Source organism: Callorhinchus milii, unplaced genomic scaffold (genome assembly GCF_018977255.1).
Source record: "Callorhinchus milii isolate IMCB2004 unplaced genomic scaffold, IMCB_Cmil_1.0 Scaffold21, whole genome shotgun sequence".
Classification (NCBI taxonomy): Eukaryota; Metazoa; Chordata; class Chondrichthyes; order Chimaeriformes; family Callorhinchidae; genus Callorhinchus; species Callorhinchus milii.
The window spans coordinates 9,871,614-9,890,135 of record NW_024704762.1 but is presented as its reverse complement, the minus strand read 5'-3'; the positions used below and the strand labels follow the sequence as shown (position 1 = coordinate 9,890,135).

At 47.3% G+C, this 18,522-nt stretch overlaps 1 protein-coding gene across 1 annotated transcript; it reads left to right on the top strand.

The window, feature by feature from the left end:
• Positions 1-1,933: 1,933 nt before the first annotated feature.
• rnf126 (ring finger protein 126) lies at positions 1,934-11,754 on the top strand. Its single transcript, XM_007898934.2, has 9 exons — positions 1,934-2,027; positions 6,573-6,634; positions 6,945-7,005; positions 8,656-8,918; positions 9,505-9,573; positions 10,035-10,104; positions 10,321-10,414; positions 11,146-11,261; positions 11,570-11,754. The coding sequence occupies exons 1-9, from the start codon at positions 1,935-1,937 to the stop codon at positions 11,717-11,719; spliced, it is 978 nt and encodes a 325-aa protein (XP_007897125.1). The 5' UTR covers position 1,934; the 3' UTR covers positions 11,720-11,754.
• The last annotated feature ends 6,768 nt before the right edge of the window (positions 11,755-18,522 follow it).

Sequence of the window (18,522 nt, the reverse complement as noted above, 5' to 3'; positions counted from 1 at the left end):
TGCTATTATTGATTGGACCACTTTATCCCACAGTAATGGCAAATGTTTGTCTACAAAACGCACAGTCAAACAGTACAGCTCTATAGTAAATCCCGCAAAGCGCTTTGAGACGTTTCGGCGATGTGATAAGGCGCTGTACAACACGCGAGTACCAGTTATATTTAATGGATGTATTGTTAGTTCGTGAAGTGCCAATTACTGGGTCCATTTCCATTAATATTCCTTTATCCAATGTTATACTTCATACTCCAAGCGCCCACTGCAGGCAATACCCCGAACCGCATGCTCAACCTGTACAGTATTTATAATAATTTATATATCCCGTATTATAAATAATCCTCACGTCCGCTGCAGCGCCTATTAGTGCCCGGCCAGTGCCGCCCTGACAGGAATCATGCACTCTCCTCTTTAGCGCTCCGAGACCCTATCCGGCGTGAAGGCCACTACGTAAATCCAAGTTGTTGTTATCAAGTCCTGTTAACTCCTGGTGGGATGTTCAATGCACTTTGTGAGAAATTCAGGTCTAAACAGCAAAGTGAAACGGATAAAGTTGGACTTGTTTACTAATGTTTATTTCCGTGGGTTCATTCACCTGTGATTTCTTCCTCCCTCCTTCTCTTGCTGTCTTACTGAGTATGGCACACTTGTCCAAAGAGCAACGTTGATTTCCCGCAGGTGTTTACACATTCGCAGAATATATTAATATTAATGGTAATCCTTGAGTTTGATACGGCACCTTATCACACCTTCGAGACGTCTCAAAGCGCTTCACAGGATGTACTGTAAAGTGCAGTGACCGTATTTTGTGAGCAAAACGCGCCAATCCTGTGCTGAGCAATACGGTGCTGTGCCAAGCAACAGCAGCATCAAATGTTAGGAACGAAGAATTTTAGCATTTATTTATGGTTCTTTTCCCATAAAAAAATTGTGACAGAATATTTGACAGGATTGTTAAAGGATTAACAGACTCGCTGGTTCACTTCAATGGAAATGAACTAGATTCCAGGCTATTTCCCCCCCAGTTTTATTGCAGAATTCGAATCCAAGTGGAACAAAAATATGAAAAACATGTGTTGCTGTGTTTTTTTTCAAAGGAGAGCTCAGAGATTTATTAGCCCGACGTGGTTGCTGGCGGGGGTTACATGTCTACAAGTTTTCTTGTGGGTAAATTATAGAGGTGCATCAAGTTTTAGTTGGGATTGAGAAAGGTGGGTTCGATTCCCGGGCAGAGCGAAACCTTAGGCACGTTTCCTTACTTCGCCCACAAAACACAGTCACTGCACTTTGAGACGTCTCGAAGACATGATACAATGCTATATCAAATACAAGGATTATATTATTATGGTTATTATTATATTGTTGCGATCATTCTATTATTGTTTTGTTATTATAATATAATAAAATTATAATAAAATTATTAAAAAATAATAAAAACGCAAGGATTATTATTGGTATTATATTATATTATGATTATTATACCATTATTATATGATCTTATTATTATAATTATATTATATGTTATCATACATTATATTATTATCACCATTATTGTATTATTATTATATTATTGTATGTTGTTATTATACCATTATTACACTATTATTATAATTATATTATTATATTATTGTTGTATGTCATTGTTGATGATGTTGTTATTATAAACATTATGACAACAAAAAGATTATTATTAATCGTTGTAGTGGTGGTTGTTGTTGTTGTTGGCGTTGTCCCTCTTGCGCGTGCGCAGTCGCCGCCGCCTGTGTGTGGGCGGGCGGGGGCGCGAAGGGGGCGTGGCCGAGCTCTCCCCGCCCCGCCCCCTAAACCCGCCCGCGTGCGTGCGTGCGTGCGTGCGTGCATGCGAGCCGCGTGACGTCACAATCGCGAACGTGCCGGCCAAAGGCCTGACGTGCCGCGACGTCACTGCGTCGGATCGGATGTACGTGAACATGGCGGAGGCGCCATCACAGGGTCGGTGCTCTCGCTTCTTCTGCCACCGCTGCTCGGCCGAGATCCTGCCCGAGCTGCCGGTGAGTGCCCGCTCCCCGGCCCGGCCCCGGCCCCCTCCTCCCTCCCCTCCCCTCCCCTCCCGCCGCCCCGGGCTCCCCGGGGCCTTAGGCCCAGTCCCCGGGCCTCGCGCCACGGCCCGGCCCGGCACAGGCCTCGGCTACACCCGGCCCCCGGGGCGTCAGGGCGGGAGACCCCGCGGCACCCCCCACCCACACACACACCCACACACACACACACACACACACACAGACTGTCACACTCACTGTCAGACACTCGCGCTGCGGTGAGAGGCTTTCTTGACGCTGGAGCCGCGACCACCCCGAGGGGCACTGCGCACGCGCCGCTCACACTCACTGACACACACACACACACACTGACACTCACACTCACACTGACACACTTATACACACACACACACACACACTGACACACACACAGTTACACTGACACACACTCACACTGACACACACACACTGACACACTGACACACACTCACTGACAAACACACTCACACTGACACACACTCACACTGACACACTCACTCACACTGACAACTTACACAACGCCCTTCACGCGTGTCACAGTGTGAGTGTGTGTGTGTGTGTGTGTCGGTCTGATTGTGCCTCAGTGTGATGGTGTGGTTTGATGTCAGGCAGGAAAGGGAAGGGAGGAATAGTCCCAAAGAGAATAACTGAAGAGGAAAGTCTTCAGGTGCGATTTGAAGACTGGGCCAAAGGGGACGAGACGGAGGGACTGAGGCAGGAAGTTCGTTGGGTTCAGGGCGCAGTGGCTGAAAGTACGGCCATCAGTGGTGGAGCAGAGAGGATGTGGGATGTGCAGAAAACACAAGCAGCTGAATGAAGGGGGTGGGTAGTGGAGTGTGAGCAGAGCAGAACACATGCGCACTCACGCCCGCACTCTGACAGATGCACGTGTCAGAGTGTGAACACACGCTTGTACTGACATCCCCCGCTCACACACCTTACACACACTCGCACTCTGATCCACCTGAAGCGCGTACACTTATGCCCTCACACACAAGCGGATACTCGCACTCACGCGTACACTTGCTCGTTCTGTCACACGTACACGCTTTGTCACACACAGTCTGCCACATGCATGCTTGCGTGCACACGTGTGCTCACTGGTGCTCTGACACGCACACAAGCTTACCGTTTCAAAATTTCAGAACGAGGATCATGATCAAACTTAAATATTTTTAACCTTTGTAGTCTTAAAATGATTTTTATGAATGGTGGCGACGTGCCCTGACCACATCAAGCACTGCATTTAGGTTTACTAACCCAACCACGCGGTCATTTTATTTGTGTGTCACAGGTGACAGCCTGTTTGTTATTTTCTTTTTCATGTGCCGTAATTTCACCTTTTGGCTTTAACTTGTTTTAAAATGTCATCTGCTGTAATTTCAACAACAACTTGCATTTACCTAGCGCCCCCCTCGCACAGGGCAGCGTCCCAGGGCGCTTGACAGTGGCGGAGCACAACACCGAGCCAGGGGGAATGAGGTGACTGTAGGCACGGTCAAAGAGGAAGGTCTTCAGGTGCGTCCTGAAGATGGGGAAGGAAGGGGGCAAGGCGGAGGGATAGAGAGAGAGTCTTCCAGAGGTTCAGGCCGTAGTGGCTGAAAGTGTGGTCACCGATGGTGGTACAGAGGGGAGGGCATGAGGGGCATGCAATTTACATTTTTATTTTTAAAAAAACCATTGTGTTCAGAATTACCTTACACCAAAAAAAAACTGTCGTTCTTTAAAAAGATTGAAAAGGTTTTTCAAAAAAAAGTGTTCAGTTACGACACAAAAACATGACCGTACGGTTATTATATTTGGAGTTGACTAATGTTCCTGTAATTATTTTGACGGTTGCGTTATAACCAGGTTGGTGGTAGTCTCAGTATGATTGCTCAGGCTGAAGCCAGGCTGTCACATCTTCAACATTAGCCATTATTGCGAGAGTCGCTGAGGCCTCGTCGGAGAATTCTGCCCTCAAACCTAGTTTTGACTCTTTAAGTGTGTCGTGTTTCATTTGCATAATGAGAATCGATGGAAATACAGTATGTGAGGAGCAAATCATATTGGTGTAACTTTACTTGTATAAGCGGGATATCCCTGGACGCATTAGCACCCGAGTTTTAATTGAATAATAGTGTGGCTTTAGCTTTAACAGGGGAAATGCTGGGTTCTCCTTTCCTGGAAGCCGATGACTCATTTACAGCTAATTTAGTAGGTCAAGAATTTGGCGAGTCTATATCGAAGGTTTCTCGGAAGACTCCACCTCAGCAATCGCTTACAGATCCAGAGAGCAGTGATAGCCCGTGCTTTTGTGGCATTTTCCTGCTGATAAAGATGAGTGATTTTGTGGTCGCAGTCGATCATTTGGTGCTGTGGGGGTGGGGCTGTAGGCGTTATGCTATCGAGAGACCTTGACTTTAGAGAAAGATTTGATTTTTTTTATATAAGGGAGGATAGCTATTCACCTCGTGAACCTGATGTTAATAAATCATACCTGGTTAAATCTACAGTGGATATAATAAAAAGATATGTCTCCCTTTTCAGGATTTACAACAAGCTGCCCTTTGTTTTTTTTCAGGCAGCAATTTCATTAAAAGACGCACAAAAACATGGACCCTGGTCCTTTACCCCGACTGTCATCGCCAACATTTAGTTTCAACTTTCTGTTTCGCTTTTGTGGTGGCTGTTTTTGTGTTTTGCTTTCTGGAACCTTCCCTGTAGAATCACGATGGTAGAGGTGTCTGGCATCTCTTCGAACAATTAACACTGGGGAGCGGAGAGGGTGGGGGCGGGCAGTGTGTGTCACAGTCACCTGTGATTTGATGGCGAGTGTCTGCTTATAAGGACGTCACAGTGCAGAGTGTGACTGGGGGGGGGGGGGGGGAATGTGAGAGATCTGTTCGCTTGTGTGTCAATGGGATGTGGGGTGGAGAGAAGGACGGATATGACTGAGAGGATATGGCTGAGCATTATAATAATAATAATCCTTGCATTTGACACAGCGCCTTATCACCTTATTCGAGACGTCCCAAAGTGCTTCACAGGATACACTGTAAAGTGAATTGACTGTATATTTTGTGGGCGAAACGCGGCAGCCAATTGCGCACAGCAGCGTCCCCACACACAGTCGTGGATTGAAGTGACCAATTTATTATTATAATTTTTTTTTTGAAGGAAGATAAGCTACAAATCTAGATGACAATAAAGCATTGGCTGTGAATGCGCTTCACACGTGGTTCATGTATCTCATTCGCTGCGTTTGTGGTCCTGCGGATTCAGGGTAATTACTATTTTTCATTATGCAGTAATTGTTTGGCCGAGACTGCAGCTAAATTTGCCTTTGTAAGAGGGTGTTCAGTAATATATCCTCCAGTGCTGGGAGAGGAGAAGACCGACCCATCCACTTACAGAGCCACAGGAGTTGAGTTCTCGCCTCTCAAGGTTAACGAACCTTGGTTGGATATCCATTTGTCGGTCACTTAGCTATGTGGGTTATTTTGTCCACCAAATCTACAGTCAATTCACTTTACAGTACATTCTGTGAAGCGCTTGGAGTGGTCCAAGTGGTCTCGCAGTGCTTTAATTTAGATTGAATGGGTTACATTTAAAACATCTAACAATATCTACTGCGTGAGGCTGTGGCTGGATTCTCTGCAGGCGAATTGCGGGGCTTCAGCACGTTTGTTTTTTTTGGCCAGCGATAGCGAGAGAGGAGCCTCGCTCTCCGGGGATAAGGGAGATGTTCATGTTTATCTAATTGACAAAATGAGGAACACTCTGTGATTGGTGTCTCAAGGTCTAGAAAATAGCTGATCCAAGTTTGGTGCAATTGGTAGAACTCTCTCGTAGGCCTGAAGGGGCACAAGCTTAAAATCTCCCCTCCCCTCAGTACAAGACAGTCAGTGCTGTTGTGATGGTGATGTCCTTTGATGTGATGTTGAGCTGTTTTTGCTGGTCTAAGCGGACGTTGAATTATCCATAATAAAAACAGAAGTGGATGGGAACACTCAGCGGGTCAGGCAGCATCTATGGAGAGTGGAAAGTGGGTTAACCTTTCAGGTCGATGACCTTTCGTCAGAACTCGTCGAAAGGTCGCCGGCCTGAAACGTTAACCCACTTTCCTCTCCCTCCATAGATGCTGCCTGACCCGCTGAGTGTTCCCGGCGATTTCTGTTTTTATTTCAGATTTCCAGCGTCTGCGGTGTTTTGCCCTCCAAAGCCTTCCAATGTCTCCCTCGATTCCTGTGGGAAGCTCTGTCTCTCTCTGCTCTGCTTGTTCACGCTGTGTATGAATTCTAATATCTTGTGAATTGTTCAAAGGGTAATCTTCCGGTAACTTATACGTGTCTGATTGTTTCCCAGCGGTGGGTATGGAAGGAGCAAGTCTTCCCGTTTCTCCACTCAAATGCGCTTTGGGAAGCAGTTACAGAGAGGAGAGCATCAGTGGCTTTTTTTAAAGATTGAACTGCAGCTTTATCTTGAAACTGATTTGAGATGGTAAAGTAACTCTAACATTACTTTCTTATTCCGCCCTAGGAGTATACGTGTCCGCGATGCGACTCCGGGTTCATAGAAGAATTACCCGACCAAGAGTCGAGGTAAGTGGAGTGACTGTACATTATATAGTACATGGCTCTCTCCCTCCCTCCCTTCCCTTCTCTCGGGAGCTACAGCCAAATGGAGAATTAGCTGATGTGATTGTTGTTGTTTCTCTCTCTCTCTCTCTCTCTTTCTCTCACTCTTGTTGTTGCTTTACCACAACTGCTACCGTTCAACCAGTCGACCAACCAATCAAATAAATCATCCAAGATTTGCCGAGTGTTGAACAGGGGCCCTGACAGCTGGCTGTGAGTTCTCACGGCATGATGTGTGACATTAATTATGTGACGTTTTTGAAATATTTTGTAGAAATGCTGAAAATGGCTCCAGTTCCACAGCTTCCACAAGCGATCATGCCCGACAGTTTGAGGTTCGTGGCAGGGCTCAATCTATCTATCTACCTACCTATTTATCCGAGGTTTATTTTAAATATATATAAAAAAAAACCTCTATATGTTTGCTTGCTTACAGTGCACTGTTTAAGAATGTTAGCTGTGTTTAAAAGTTGGATTTTGAATGAACTGCATTTTCAATAAGGACTCGGAATGTTTCGTTTAAGACGTGTATCGATCTTAAAAAGTTTTTTTTTTTAAAAAAGCTGTTTTGTCGGCTGACTGCGAAAATCGCGCGCAGTCAGGAAATTCCTCTTTGCAACCCTTCTGGAAACACAACGTGAATTTTCCAGTGAATGCCCGTGAGATCAATGTTCCCTGACTGATCACCTGGCCCAGTATATCAGCCGTGTGTTTGCCGACCTCTGCTCTCACTAGTGTGGGATCAGCGCTCTCTTCTCAAGTTCTGGCATTTTTCTATTGTGGGAACATTGGACTGCTGTCAGACTGGCTCAGTCGGTAGCACTTTCTTTTGCCTTTCCTCACCCAGGGGCCAGAGAGAGAGAGAGGCAGAAATAAACCAATTCACTGCCTGTGGGTTCCAGCTGTGATTTTGAGAAGCAGAATCCCTCCCTCACCTGTCTGTAGCTTTAAACACAAAAGTTTGGGCCGAAACCAATGACTATTTCTGTCCTGAAAACGTAAAGTGCTTCCCACTAAAAATAATAGCATAATCCTTGCATTTTCATATGGCCGCTTTATCAAGTCTTTGAGACGTCTCAAAGCGCTTCACAGGATATACTGTAAAGTGAATTAACTGTGTTTTGTGGGCAACACGTGGCAGCCAATTGCGCACAGCAGCGTCTCCACAAACAGTCGTGGATTGAATGCAGTGTAGTGACTGGATATTTTGTTGGGGGGAAAAAACTAGCAGAGAACACGCACATTGTTTCCCCACAGGCTTGAGTGCAAACGATCCTTCCTATTATTCTCTTTGCCTTTTATGAAGTCGGTGTTTTGCAGGCTCTTTATATACCAGTGTGACTGTGGTCGGTGTGTGTGCTGTGTTGACACTGCATAACGTGCAGTGTGACTGTGGTTTGGGAGCTGTGTGTGTGTGTGTGTATGTGTGAGACTGTCCACGTGTGATCGGCATGTGCATAGTGTACACAGTGCTGCAGGGTTACCGCGAGGCTAGCCGAGCCTTGTTAACTGTTAACAACCTCAGTTCGGCCAGGATAACACGGCGGCCACCACAACAACAGCTAAATGACATTTGTATAGTGCCTTTCACGTCGGGAGGATATCCCAAGGCGCTTGAGACCAGTGGAGATCTTAATTAGAATAATAATAGTATACTATTACTATACTAATAATAGTAATAATCCTTGCATTTAATACAGCGCCTTATTACATCATTGCGACATGTCAAAGTGTTTCACAGAATATATATAAATATCCTGTCAAGCTCTTTGAGTCGTCTCAAAGACGTGATAAGGCGCTGTATGAAATGAAAGGATCATTATTATTATCATCACTCTCTAAGGCCACAGATGACAGTGTTCCTATGGTGTCCCAGTGCTGGGAAAGGGGAGTCCCTGATCATGAATGTAGTTTGAAATGGTGTAGAGAGCGAGCGAGAGACCTGGAGTGAGCTTAAAGATGATCTTAATGTCTACCTGACACAGGGCCTCGACCATCACTTTTCGTTACCACAAGGAAGCTACGGGCAGTTCACGTTTGGGATCTTGGACGACCCCTTCGACCCCTTTTCCTTCGGATCCAGCCCCTCGGCCAGCCACCTGTCGGGGGAGGAGAGCCGGGACCCGGAGAGCAGGAGGGAGCGGGAACACCAGTCCCGGCAGAGATACAGCTCCCGGCAGCCCAGACCCCCCCGCTTTCCGTCACGGCGACCGACAGCACGGCACGAGGGGGTTCCCACTCTAGAGGGGTGAGTGTGGGTCTGGGGTCGGAGGGGAGGGTGAGGACAGCAATGGTCCTGCTTCATTATCATTGTTGACTATCTGATTGACCATGACTACCATCGTGTCTAGACTCTCATTCAATGTCCCGCCTCAGCTTGCAAGGATTGAGGGCGACTTCTGTTACGTGGGGTAGGGCCGGCAGTGGCTTAAGAGGCTGCCCCCCCACCCCGGTGAAGGGCACTGTATAAACACAAGTTGTTGTTGTTATTGTTGATGTGCGTTGAGTGAATAAGACTGTGTGTGTGTGTTTATATATTGTACCTAACCTATTAATATGTATTAACGAACTAAAGAGATCTCCTCTCAAACCAACATTTTAACTTGTCTTCCAGCCATTTTCTTCCTTTTGCTTTCCTTCTCTCCCTCTCTCTTTCCCTCTTTCTTTCTTTCTCTCTCCCCCTCTGTCTCCCTCTCTCTTCCTCCCTCTCCTCCTCCCCCACCTGCTCGAGCTCCCAGCCAGCCGTGGGAAGTGATCTAAGCTGTCTTCCCAATGTGAAGGGGCCTGTGTACTATATACAGTAAATGTAAATTCTCGCTGTTTCTCTATTACAGGATTATTCAGCAGCTGGTGAATGGGTTTATTGCCCCGGCTGCTGTACCAAACCTGGGCTTGGGGCCTTGGTAAGTCACGATGAAAAGCCAAGGAAACGGCTGCTAAACTTTGAAATGATTTCCCGCAGAGTAAATATCTCCGAGCTCTTTGTGAATCAATGAGAAGTTAATTGAATGTTGCTACTACATTGCAGTGCAGAGGAAATCTGTGTTTATACTGTGTGTTTTGTTTTGCAATATCGCTCACTACATATTTGTAACAGCCGTGGAGAGACTGGGACACTGCTGTGCACAACTGCCACTTTTCACCCACAAAGTACACAGTCCCTACACTTTACAGTATATCCCGTGAAGCGCTTTGAGGCATCTTGACAATGTGATAAGGAGGCGCTGCATAAAATGCAAGGATTATTGTTATGTTATCGTAGTCAAGTTATCGTCGGAGACTGTGTTAGAGCAGAGCTTTCGTTAGAAGAGAAGTGACGTGTTGTGTTTTGATGTAATCTTAATGTCATCTCCTGTGTTTAAAGGGGAGTTCTGCACTCCAATCCACTAGACTACGCGTGGGGAGCGAATGGTTTAGACTCCATCATTACACAGGTAACGATCATTCATCAGGGATCCATTCTATCCCTTTCCCACACTCCTCTCTCCCTATAGTAACAGCAACGTTTCACCCACAAAACACACAGTCGACTCACTTTACAGTGTATCCTGTGAAGCGCTTTGAGACGTCGTGAAGACGTGATAAGGCGCTGTATCAGGTGCAAGGATTGTTATTGGAAGAAAAATGCCTTTAATGCTTCCCTTCACCAGCTCCTGAACCAGTTTGAAAGCCCCGGACCCCCTCCAGCGGACAAGGATAAAATCAAGACCCTCCCCACAGTGCAAGTAACAGAAGGACAAGTAGGTGAGTTTGTGAGGTTCTTTTTTTAGTCTGTGCGTTTGGAAAAGAAGTGTACAGTGGTGACTGGTGCAGATATGGGGTGTGAGATGGGGACAGGGAGAGGCGATGAGGTGAAGGTGTCACAATGTACACCTCCCCCAGGGACCGGGTGTGAGGGCGGGTGCGTGAGAGAGCTGAGGGTAACATCCCAAATTAAATTTGCGCACAGCGATGTTCCACAACCAGCCATGGAGTGAGTGACCAATTTTTATCTGGGGCATTGTTAGCCAAGGCACCGAGAGAGAAAGAGAAAGAAACTCGCTTTTCGTTTTAAATAGCGTCGCAAGATCTTTAACAACCACACGAAGAGGCAGCCCAGTCTCTAGGAGCTCAGTGTGAGCAATGTTCAAATCAAATGCTGGATCCGTTCACATTGTCCAGATTGAGGTGGTTAGAGGTTTGTCAGGTCGGGGGATCAGGGGATACGGGGCAAAGGCCGGTAATTGGAGTTGGGGTACAGGTCAGATCAGCCAGGATCTTTTCTAGAATGGCAGAACAGGCACGAGGGGCTGAATGGCCTCCTCCTGTTCCTAAATCAAGCTCTTTGGTTTTAACAGAGTGTTGTGTAATTTTTTAAAAGAAAAGTAACGTGTGTTTGCTTCATGTTGTGAATTTACCCAAACTGTCTGTCTCTCTCTCTCTCTCCCTCTCTCCCTTTCTCTCTCCCCCTCTCTCTCTCGCTCTCTTTCTGTCAGGCACCGGCACAGAATGCCCTGTGTGTAAAGAAGATTACGGCGTTGGGGAGAACGTTAGACAACTTCCGTGCAACCACTTATTCCACAATGATTGTATAGTACCTTGGCTTGAAATGGTAAGTCTAACAGCAACAGCAACACATTGCATTTACACAGTGCCTTTCACGTCGGGAGGCGCTGGATAGTAAATGGTTTACACCCGAGCTGCGGGTTGGGATCTGGAGGGGTGGGTGGGTTAGGGAGAGCGATGGGTGGGAGTGTGGCTGAAGGCACGGTCAAAGACGAAGATCTTGAGACGGGCTTCAATATGGCGCCTTACACATCACGAGGACGCCTCAAAGCGCTTCACAGGATTGGCAGTAAAGTGTAGTGACTGTTTTGTCGACAACTCCCCTGATAATCTTGCTCTCTCTCCCACCTGCAGCATGACACTTGTCCAGTGTGTCGGAAAAGCCTGAGCGGCCAAAACACAGCAACAAACCCGCCCGACTTAACCAGGATGAACTTCTCCTCTTCGTCATCCTCCTCTTCCTCCAGTTCCCCGAGTAACGAGCATTCGGCAAACCATTCCTGAATTATTATTATTTTTTAAAAATGACAGAGAAACGGAGGGAGAGAGAGAGAGAGACCCCCCCCCTCCCCACTCCCCCCTACCCTCCCAGGTTACTGTTTTCAAAAGCAACCGTGTTCTAAGATTCCTGTTCTCTCCGCAAACAAAAAACATGTCACCGTTTAAATTATTGAATCGCGTCGACTGGGAAGGGGGCGGGTGATTGGTGGGGTGGGGTGCGGGGGGGTGGGGGTGAGTGGGGGAGAGACCAGAGTAAATAGTTAAATCAATAGAAAAAAAACGCTTTCCAAAAAAAAATGTCATAACTTGAACAGCCATGTCTTTTTTCAAAATAAGACGGATTTTTTTTTCCTTTTTGTAGATTTTTTTTATATATGGGGGCAGGGAGGTGCCTGCTGCTTCTTTTTTGGTTGGGGGGGAGAGGGTAGGATTTTTTTTAATACATATATTATATGGTATATAAAAACAACAAGCTGCTATGTTTATTTTTTTTCATCTCACTGTGATAGAGAAACTTCACCCCCCACCCCCGCCCGCCCGCCCTCCCCTGTCCTCTCGCATGTATACCCCCCCTCCCCACATACACACCATATTGCACACCACACACGCACACACATACACATACACACCCCCCCCCGCGCACACATACACACCGTATTGCACACCACGCACACACACCAGACACATACGCACGCACACACACACACACACCCCCCCCCGCACACACATACACACCATATACACACACCACAGACTACTGCGTGAACGTTGCTCAATTGATTCTGCTGTGAAGTATTCAGACAGTGAAAAAGACAATCGCACTCCCTCTGTCCCTCTGTCCCTCTCTTTCTCCACAAAAATGAATTGAAATCACTCGCCATTGTCACGTCATGTGGGTTCCGAGATTAAGGCAGCTGTTAGCTCAAGTATATTTTTAGTTGGAGATTTCTGTGTCTCTCGCACTAAAGGGATTATTATCTGTGTTCCTACCCCTCCACCCCCCCCCCCAAAAAAAAAAAAATCTCTCTTCCTCATCTTGTCCAGTTTATTGTTGAAAAGCTCTCTGTCTCTCACAAGATGTTTAATGACGGCCCCCCCCCCCCAAAAAAAAAAAGACTTTTATGATGAGTTTTATCTCCTCTTCTGTAGAAAGGTGGGAAGCTTTGAAATTGTCAACTTGAGGAGTTTCTAGGAGGAGGGGGAGAGTAAGGGGGGAGCGAGGAGGAAGATGTATTTTAATTTTGAGGGGTGTGATTATTATATAAGAAGAAATCCAGGAAAGAATTCTTTAGAAGGAGTCACTCTTATGTCGGATTAAATTCTGAATCATGGACGAAATTTCGTCTGATGTCCCTCCCTCCCTCCCTCCCTCCCTCCCTCCAGGATAGATACTCTTTACTGTCAAAGACAAAATGCGGGTGGGGTGGGGGGGCGCGGGCAAAGGTGTAGCTTTGGCACTGCCCTCTTTGGAGATCAGAGTAATATAACGCTGGTCTCTGGGGAGTTTTTAAGTTTATTAAATGGTTTCAGTACAAATGCACTTTTAATGGAGACAGCAAGTAAGTGGCTGTTGGAACGATGAGGAGTTTCAATGTGAATCGCTCCCTGTATCTGTTTTTAAAACTTGTCTTAAAAAGAGTTACTCCTACATTATTATTATTTTAAAATGAATTGCGTAATTAGGAGGTGCTTGAAACTGAATTCAGTGTTTGTACAGGCGAAGCAGAACTTTCTCTTTTTGTCGTTTGTTCGTTCGTTTTGCTTTCTGCGCAGCTGATGTCCGTTCGCAGACCCCTTTATCAGCCCGGATTGTCCCACGGCAAAGAGGGAGTCCCGTCTGGGTGATGTAGGGTCATCCGGGAGTCTGCGAGTTTGAGATCTGATGCATTTTGGTTGTGTGTGTGTGCGCGTGGGGTGGCGTGGCGGGGTGGGGGGTCTATGGACGGACATGACAGATGCACAGTGGGTGGGGGGAAAGTCCTACAGAACTTGGGATGTTGTGTTCATTTTTTGATAGCAGAGGTGCTTTTTCTTAAACCAACCCCCCCCCCCCCCAAAACAAACCCAGACAGAGGAATATTTTGGTTTGGGGCAGGCAGACGGGCTGGGGGGAGGAGGGAAGAGAGGGTGAAGAAAGGAAGCAGATGAAATAAACTTACAAGTACTTTATTCACTGTATAAAACGGAACCTATTTTAGCAAACGTATTCTGAGAATGCTGCATGGTTGGGGTTTTTTGTGGGGGGGGGGGCAGTGGGTGGGGGGGAGGGGGGGTGCGGGAGTGTTGGCGGAGAAGAAAGCTGGTGAAACTGTTCTTGTTTTGACATTTTAATTGGAAGCTGGCACTGTGTCTGAGGATGTCCAAATGTAGGCGGGGGGGGGGGGGGGGTGCAGGGGGAGGTGGGGAATTAAGTGAGGGGTAAGGTGTGGGGGGGGGGACAACAAACTTGTCTTAATTTTTTCTCTGGTCACTCAAACGCCTGGTCCCATTCCGACTTGTCTGATCGAATGTCACCCCCGTCTCGTTGTTGAATCAAACAAGCAAACGAAAGACAGAAATCTTTATAATGTGCTCCGGGAATTTCTTATTAAAGGTGTAAAATTTGTATACACACACACACACTAGCGGATGTGTATATTAATTTATTAATACTGTATGTGCATATAATTGAGTGTGTGCGTGAGTGTGTGTCATGCACACGAAAAGTGGTTCTGTTTGAATAAAAAAAAGTCGAAAAATCCAACTTTAAACCGTTCCTGTTTTGACTCGAGGTTTATCTCGCTCAGGAATTTCCGCGCGCACTTCCTTATCAAGTGTTCTCTTAAATGGGGTCGAGAGCATCGGATTGGGAGAGAATTTAAGTGAGCCGGATGTGTCCGGGATGAGAGCGAGAGAGAGCGCATTCCGTTCCGACAGTCTATCTCTGGAATTTCCGTGTGGCGGAGGGAGGTGTGGAATTCTCAGCTTGGTTCGGCGACTCTTGATCCACGAGGGACGGGTTTCCGCGTGTGTCGGACACCCGCCCGGCTGAGCCAAAAAAAAAAAAAGCTTGTCGACGTGGCGGTCGGTTTGGGGAAACACGTGGCTCAATATTACAGATTGTAATATAATAATAAATATAAATAATGTGTGCGCTCAGCAACCATCACAGCCAGGAAAGGGGGGTGGGGGTTGCCTTTGGCTTAACCATCTCTTTACTTCCACACAGGTAAAACACCGTGAGTTTGCGCACAGCAATATCCCAACAACAGCTGTGAAGCGATCGACCCATTTTAATTTGGGCGGCATTGTCGGCCAGGACCACAGTGAGAAACTCCACCAGTGGTCCATCGAGACACGGTCTGCTCCTCACCCTCTGTGCTCGTGTGATTTGTTATAATATAATAATCCTTTTGATACAGCACCTTATCGTGTCTTCGAGATGCCTCAAAGCGCTTTGTTCTATAAAGAGTAAAATCTCTTTTGTTTTCTCTTTACCCACTGTGCCAATCTGTTCTCTTTCTCTCTGTCCCCTTCCCTCCTTACACCCCCTCCCCTCTCCCCAATCTCACCAATTCCAAACATAACCGCGGTCTCCAGACAACCACAGCTTTAGTGCCTCGGCTTGTACCTGAGGTTCAGCTCTCAACACTGACGCTGAACCAGGCTGGTGATTGATTGCTGAGGTTCTTGTGAATTTGGGATTGTCGTGTTCCAAGTAAAGTACAAAGACCGTCATTCTTATCTCTCAAGAGCAGGACGGTGTCCATACTTGGGGTGAATACCTGGCCAATGATGTGTTCTTCAGGTGAGGGGGAATGATTCCAAAAATTGGTATTTTCTGACCATTTTGTGAGATGTCTTTTTTGTACTCCCGTTGCTGTTATTGTTGTGTTCTGTGCTGGGGATCTCGCTGTGGAATCCGGCTCTAACCCCTTTCTCTCGAGGGGTTTAGAAGGATTATTATCCCAGGAAAGTGATCTGCCAATTGACTAACCAGGTTCCTATTTTCTGCGAGGCAAACAGGCGCGTGGAGCAAGGAAACGTGCCTAAGGTTTCGCGCTGACCTGCCTGGGAATCAAACCCGGGTCCTCTTGCTTGCGAGGCGAGTGCTCTAACCACTGAGCTACTGTACTCCACGTACCATTAGGGCTAACCTTTTTTTTCTCTCTCTCTCTCTCTCTCTCGCTTTTTACCCAACGAGCCCAGTTACTTCATGGCTTTTCCTGATGACCCACAGCAACAACAACAAAACAACTCGCAGCATAATATTTCTACACTAAGACTGGAAAGAAAATTGATTGTGTGTGTGTATATATGTGGGGGTATATGTGTGTGTGTGTGTGTGTGTATATATATATATGTGTGTGTATATATGTGTGTGTGTGTATATATGTGCGTGTGTGTGTATATAGGTGTGCGTGTATGTGTGTGTATATATATGTGGGGGTATATGTGTATGTGTGTATATATATGTATGTGTATATATATGTGGGGGTATATGTGTGTGCGTGTGGCTGCTCTGCGGGGTATCCCTGGCTCAGCAGAGGATGCTGATGGCTTTGATGGCCAACGTTGCTGGTTCAGCTGGAGGCTACAGTGCCGTGGCGAGCCCGGTAGGTGGCAGTCGTGTCACAGTTTGCATTCAGCGGGTGTGTGAGGGAGAAGGGAATGGCAGGGTTTAGCTGGAGGCTTGTCTGGGTGTCAGCCTGGCTCAGTGGGTAACTCTCCAGCCTCTGGGTCGAGGTTGTGGGTTCAAGCCCCACACGTCTAAGCTGATGTTAAAGATCCTGCGGACCTGTTGGTAAAGAGGAGGGAGTTTCTCTCTCGGTCCCGCTGTCCCCTGGCCGGCAATCCCCCAGAGAAAAATTGGTCGCTCGCTCCCCGGCTGTTTGTTTGTGGGGACGTCGCCGGGCGCAATCGGCTGCCGCGTTTCGCCCACAAAATACACAGTCACCGCACGTTACAGTATATCCTGCGAAGCGCTTCGAGACGTCTCAACAACTTGATAAGGCGCTGTGTCGAATGCAAGGATTATTATTATTGCTATAGTGCGTAGTCCACATATTGTGCTATATATTGTGCGTGTGTGTGCGTGCGTGCGTATTTATGCATATGCTCTACCCGTGTGCGCGCGTGAGTTCACGTGTGTGCATATGCTGTACATGTGTGCGCGTGTGAGTGTATCTATCGTGTGCTGTCGTTTAATATGAACGTGAAGTGGTTAAACCTGCCCTCTCACACCTCAACCCGCAGCACCAGCACTGCTCTGACAGCCAACGACGGTTCCAATCACCTCCATTCCCCCCCCATCCCTCTCCCAGGGCACAGAGAGAGAAAGAGAGAGAGACTCCGGAGTGGATGGACACAAGGTAAAAGTTTATACATTTTCTAATATCTCCAGTGTCTAACGTTGTTAACTTTGATGTGTGTGCGCGCGCGTGTGTGTGAGCGTGTGTGTGAGTGAGTGGGTGTGTGTGAGCGTGTGTATGTATGAGCATATGTGTGTGAGTGTGTGAGTGTGAGGGTAGGACATTGCTGTGCCTAAATTGCTTCGTCACAACATAGGAAGGTGGAGCGACTGGGTGGGTGGGTGGGTGGGAAGAGAGAGAAGCAGAGAAAGAGAAAAGAGGAGTGAGACAGAGAGGAAAAGAGGGGAGAGAGGGAGGGGGGAAGTGGGAGGGAGACGAAGATGGGAGAGATACAAAGGAGGGAGAGAGATAAAGGAGAAAGAAAGAAAAAAAAGAAAAAAACAGAACAAGAGAGAGTGTGGGTAATGATGTTGGCATATGATATGGTGGGGCATTTGGATTGCAGGAAGGCCCCCCACCCTTGACCCCCACCCCCCACCCTCTCTCTCTCTCTCTTTAATGTTTGTAACCAAACTCGTTTACTGAGAAAGAAAAATTAATGTTTCTTGTATAAAAAAACACAAAACCACACAAAAGAAATCCCCCCCCACTCCTCTCCTCCTCCCCCACCCCCCCCCCCACCCCACACACACACACACAATAGATTGATTCACTGATATGAAAGCTCTGGGTTTCTGGACTTGTTCGTGGTCGGATTATTTGCTCTTTGACAGGTTTTGGACGGGGAGTATTTGCTTGATCAGCCGCTGAAGTGTCCTTGTTCCTCACTCAGTCAATCTGTCAACTGTAATTAAAGGTATCTTGATTTTCCAGGTTGAATCACTCAAGCGAGGAATTTTCCCCCCTCTCTCTCTCGCTCTCTTTCTCTCGCTCGCTCTCTCTCTTTCTCTCTCCCCCCCCCCCACCCCGCTCCTCCCCACCGCCATCTTGATGTCAGCCTGGTTCAGTGTGGTGGCGCACTCGCCTCTGAGTAAAAACAGAGAGTCTTCTCTTATATGGGGTCGAGAGCATCGGATTGGGAGAGAATTTAGGTTAAGCAGGGTGCACACCCCACCCCACCCCCCCCAACCCCACACCCCCAGGGAGAAGGGGAGAGAGAGAGAGAATTCCATTCCATTCCGTCAATCTATCTCTGGGATTTCCATGTGTGGGCGGGAGGCCTGGAGTTCTCGGTCGGGTTTTGGAGACACTTTAAGCAACAGTGACGGGTTTCCTTGTGTGTCAGACACGTTCCCCGCCTGCCCACCTGCCCACCCACCCACCCGCCTGCCCTCCCGCCCACCCACCCACCCGCCTGCCCGCCCACCCACCCACCCACCCAGGCACCAAACAGAACGGGGAGTGGGTAAGACCAGAAACGTGTTGGTGTCTGTAAGTGTGTCCAGTTCCCACGCCTGTACCATATCAGCGGATCATCCCGTGCAAGCTGCGTTTAGTGTGTCGCACTGAACACAC

Coding starts and splice junctions, on each gene's coding strand:
- rnf126 (XM_007898934.2), top strand. CDS start 1,935: ATGTACGTGAACATGGCGGAGGCGCCATCACAGGGTCGGTGCTCTCGC. Junction 2,028..6,572: donor AGATCCTGCCCGAGCTGCCG/GTGAGTGCCCGC, acceptor ATTCCGCCCTAG/GAGTATACGTGTCCGCGATG. Junction 9,574..10,034: donor AACCTGGGCTTGGGGCCTTG/GTAAGTCACGAT, acceptor CTGTGTTTAAAG/GGGAGTTCTGCACTCCAATC.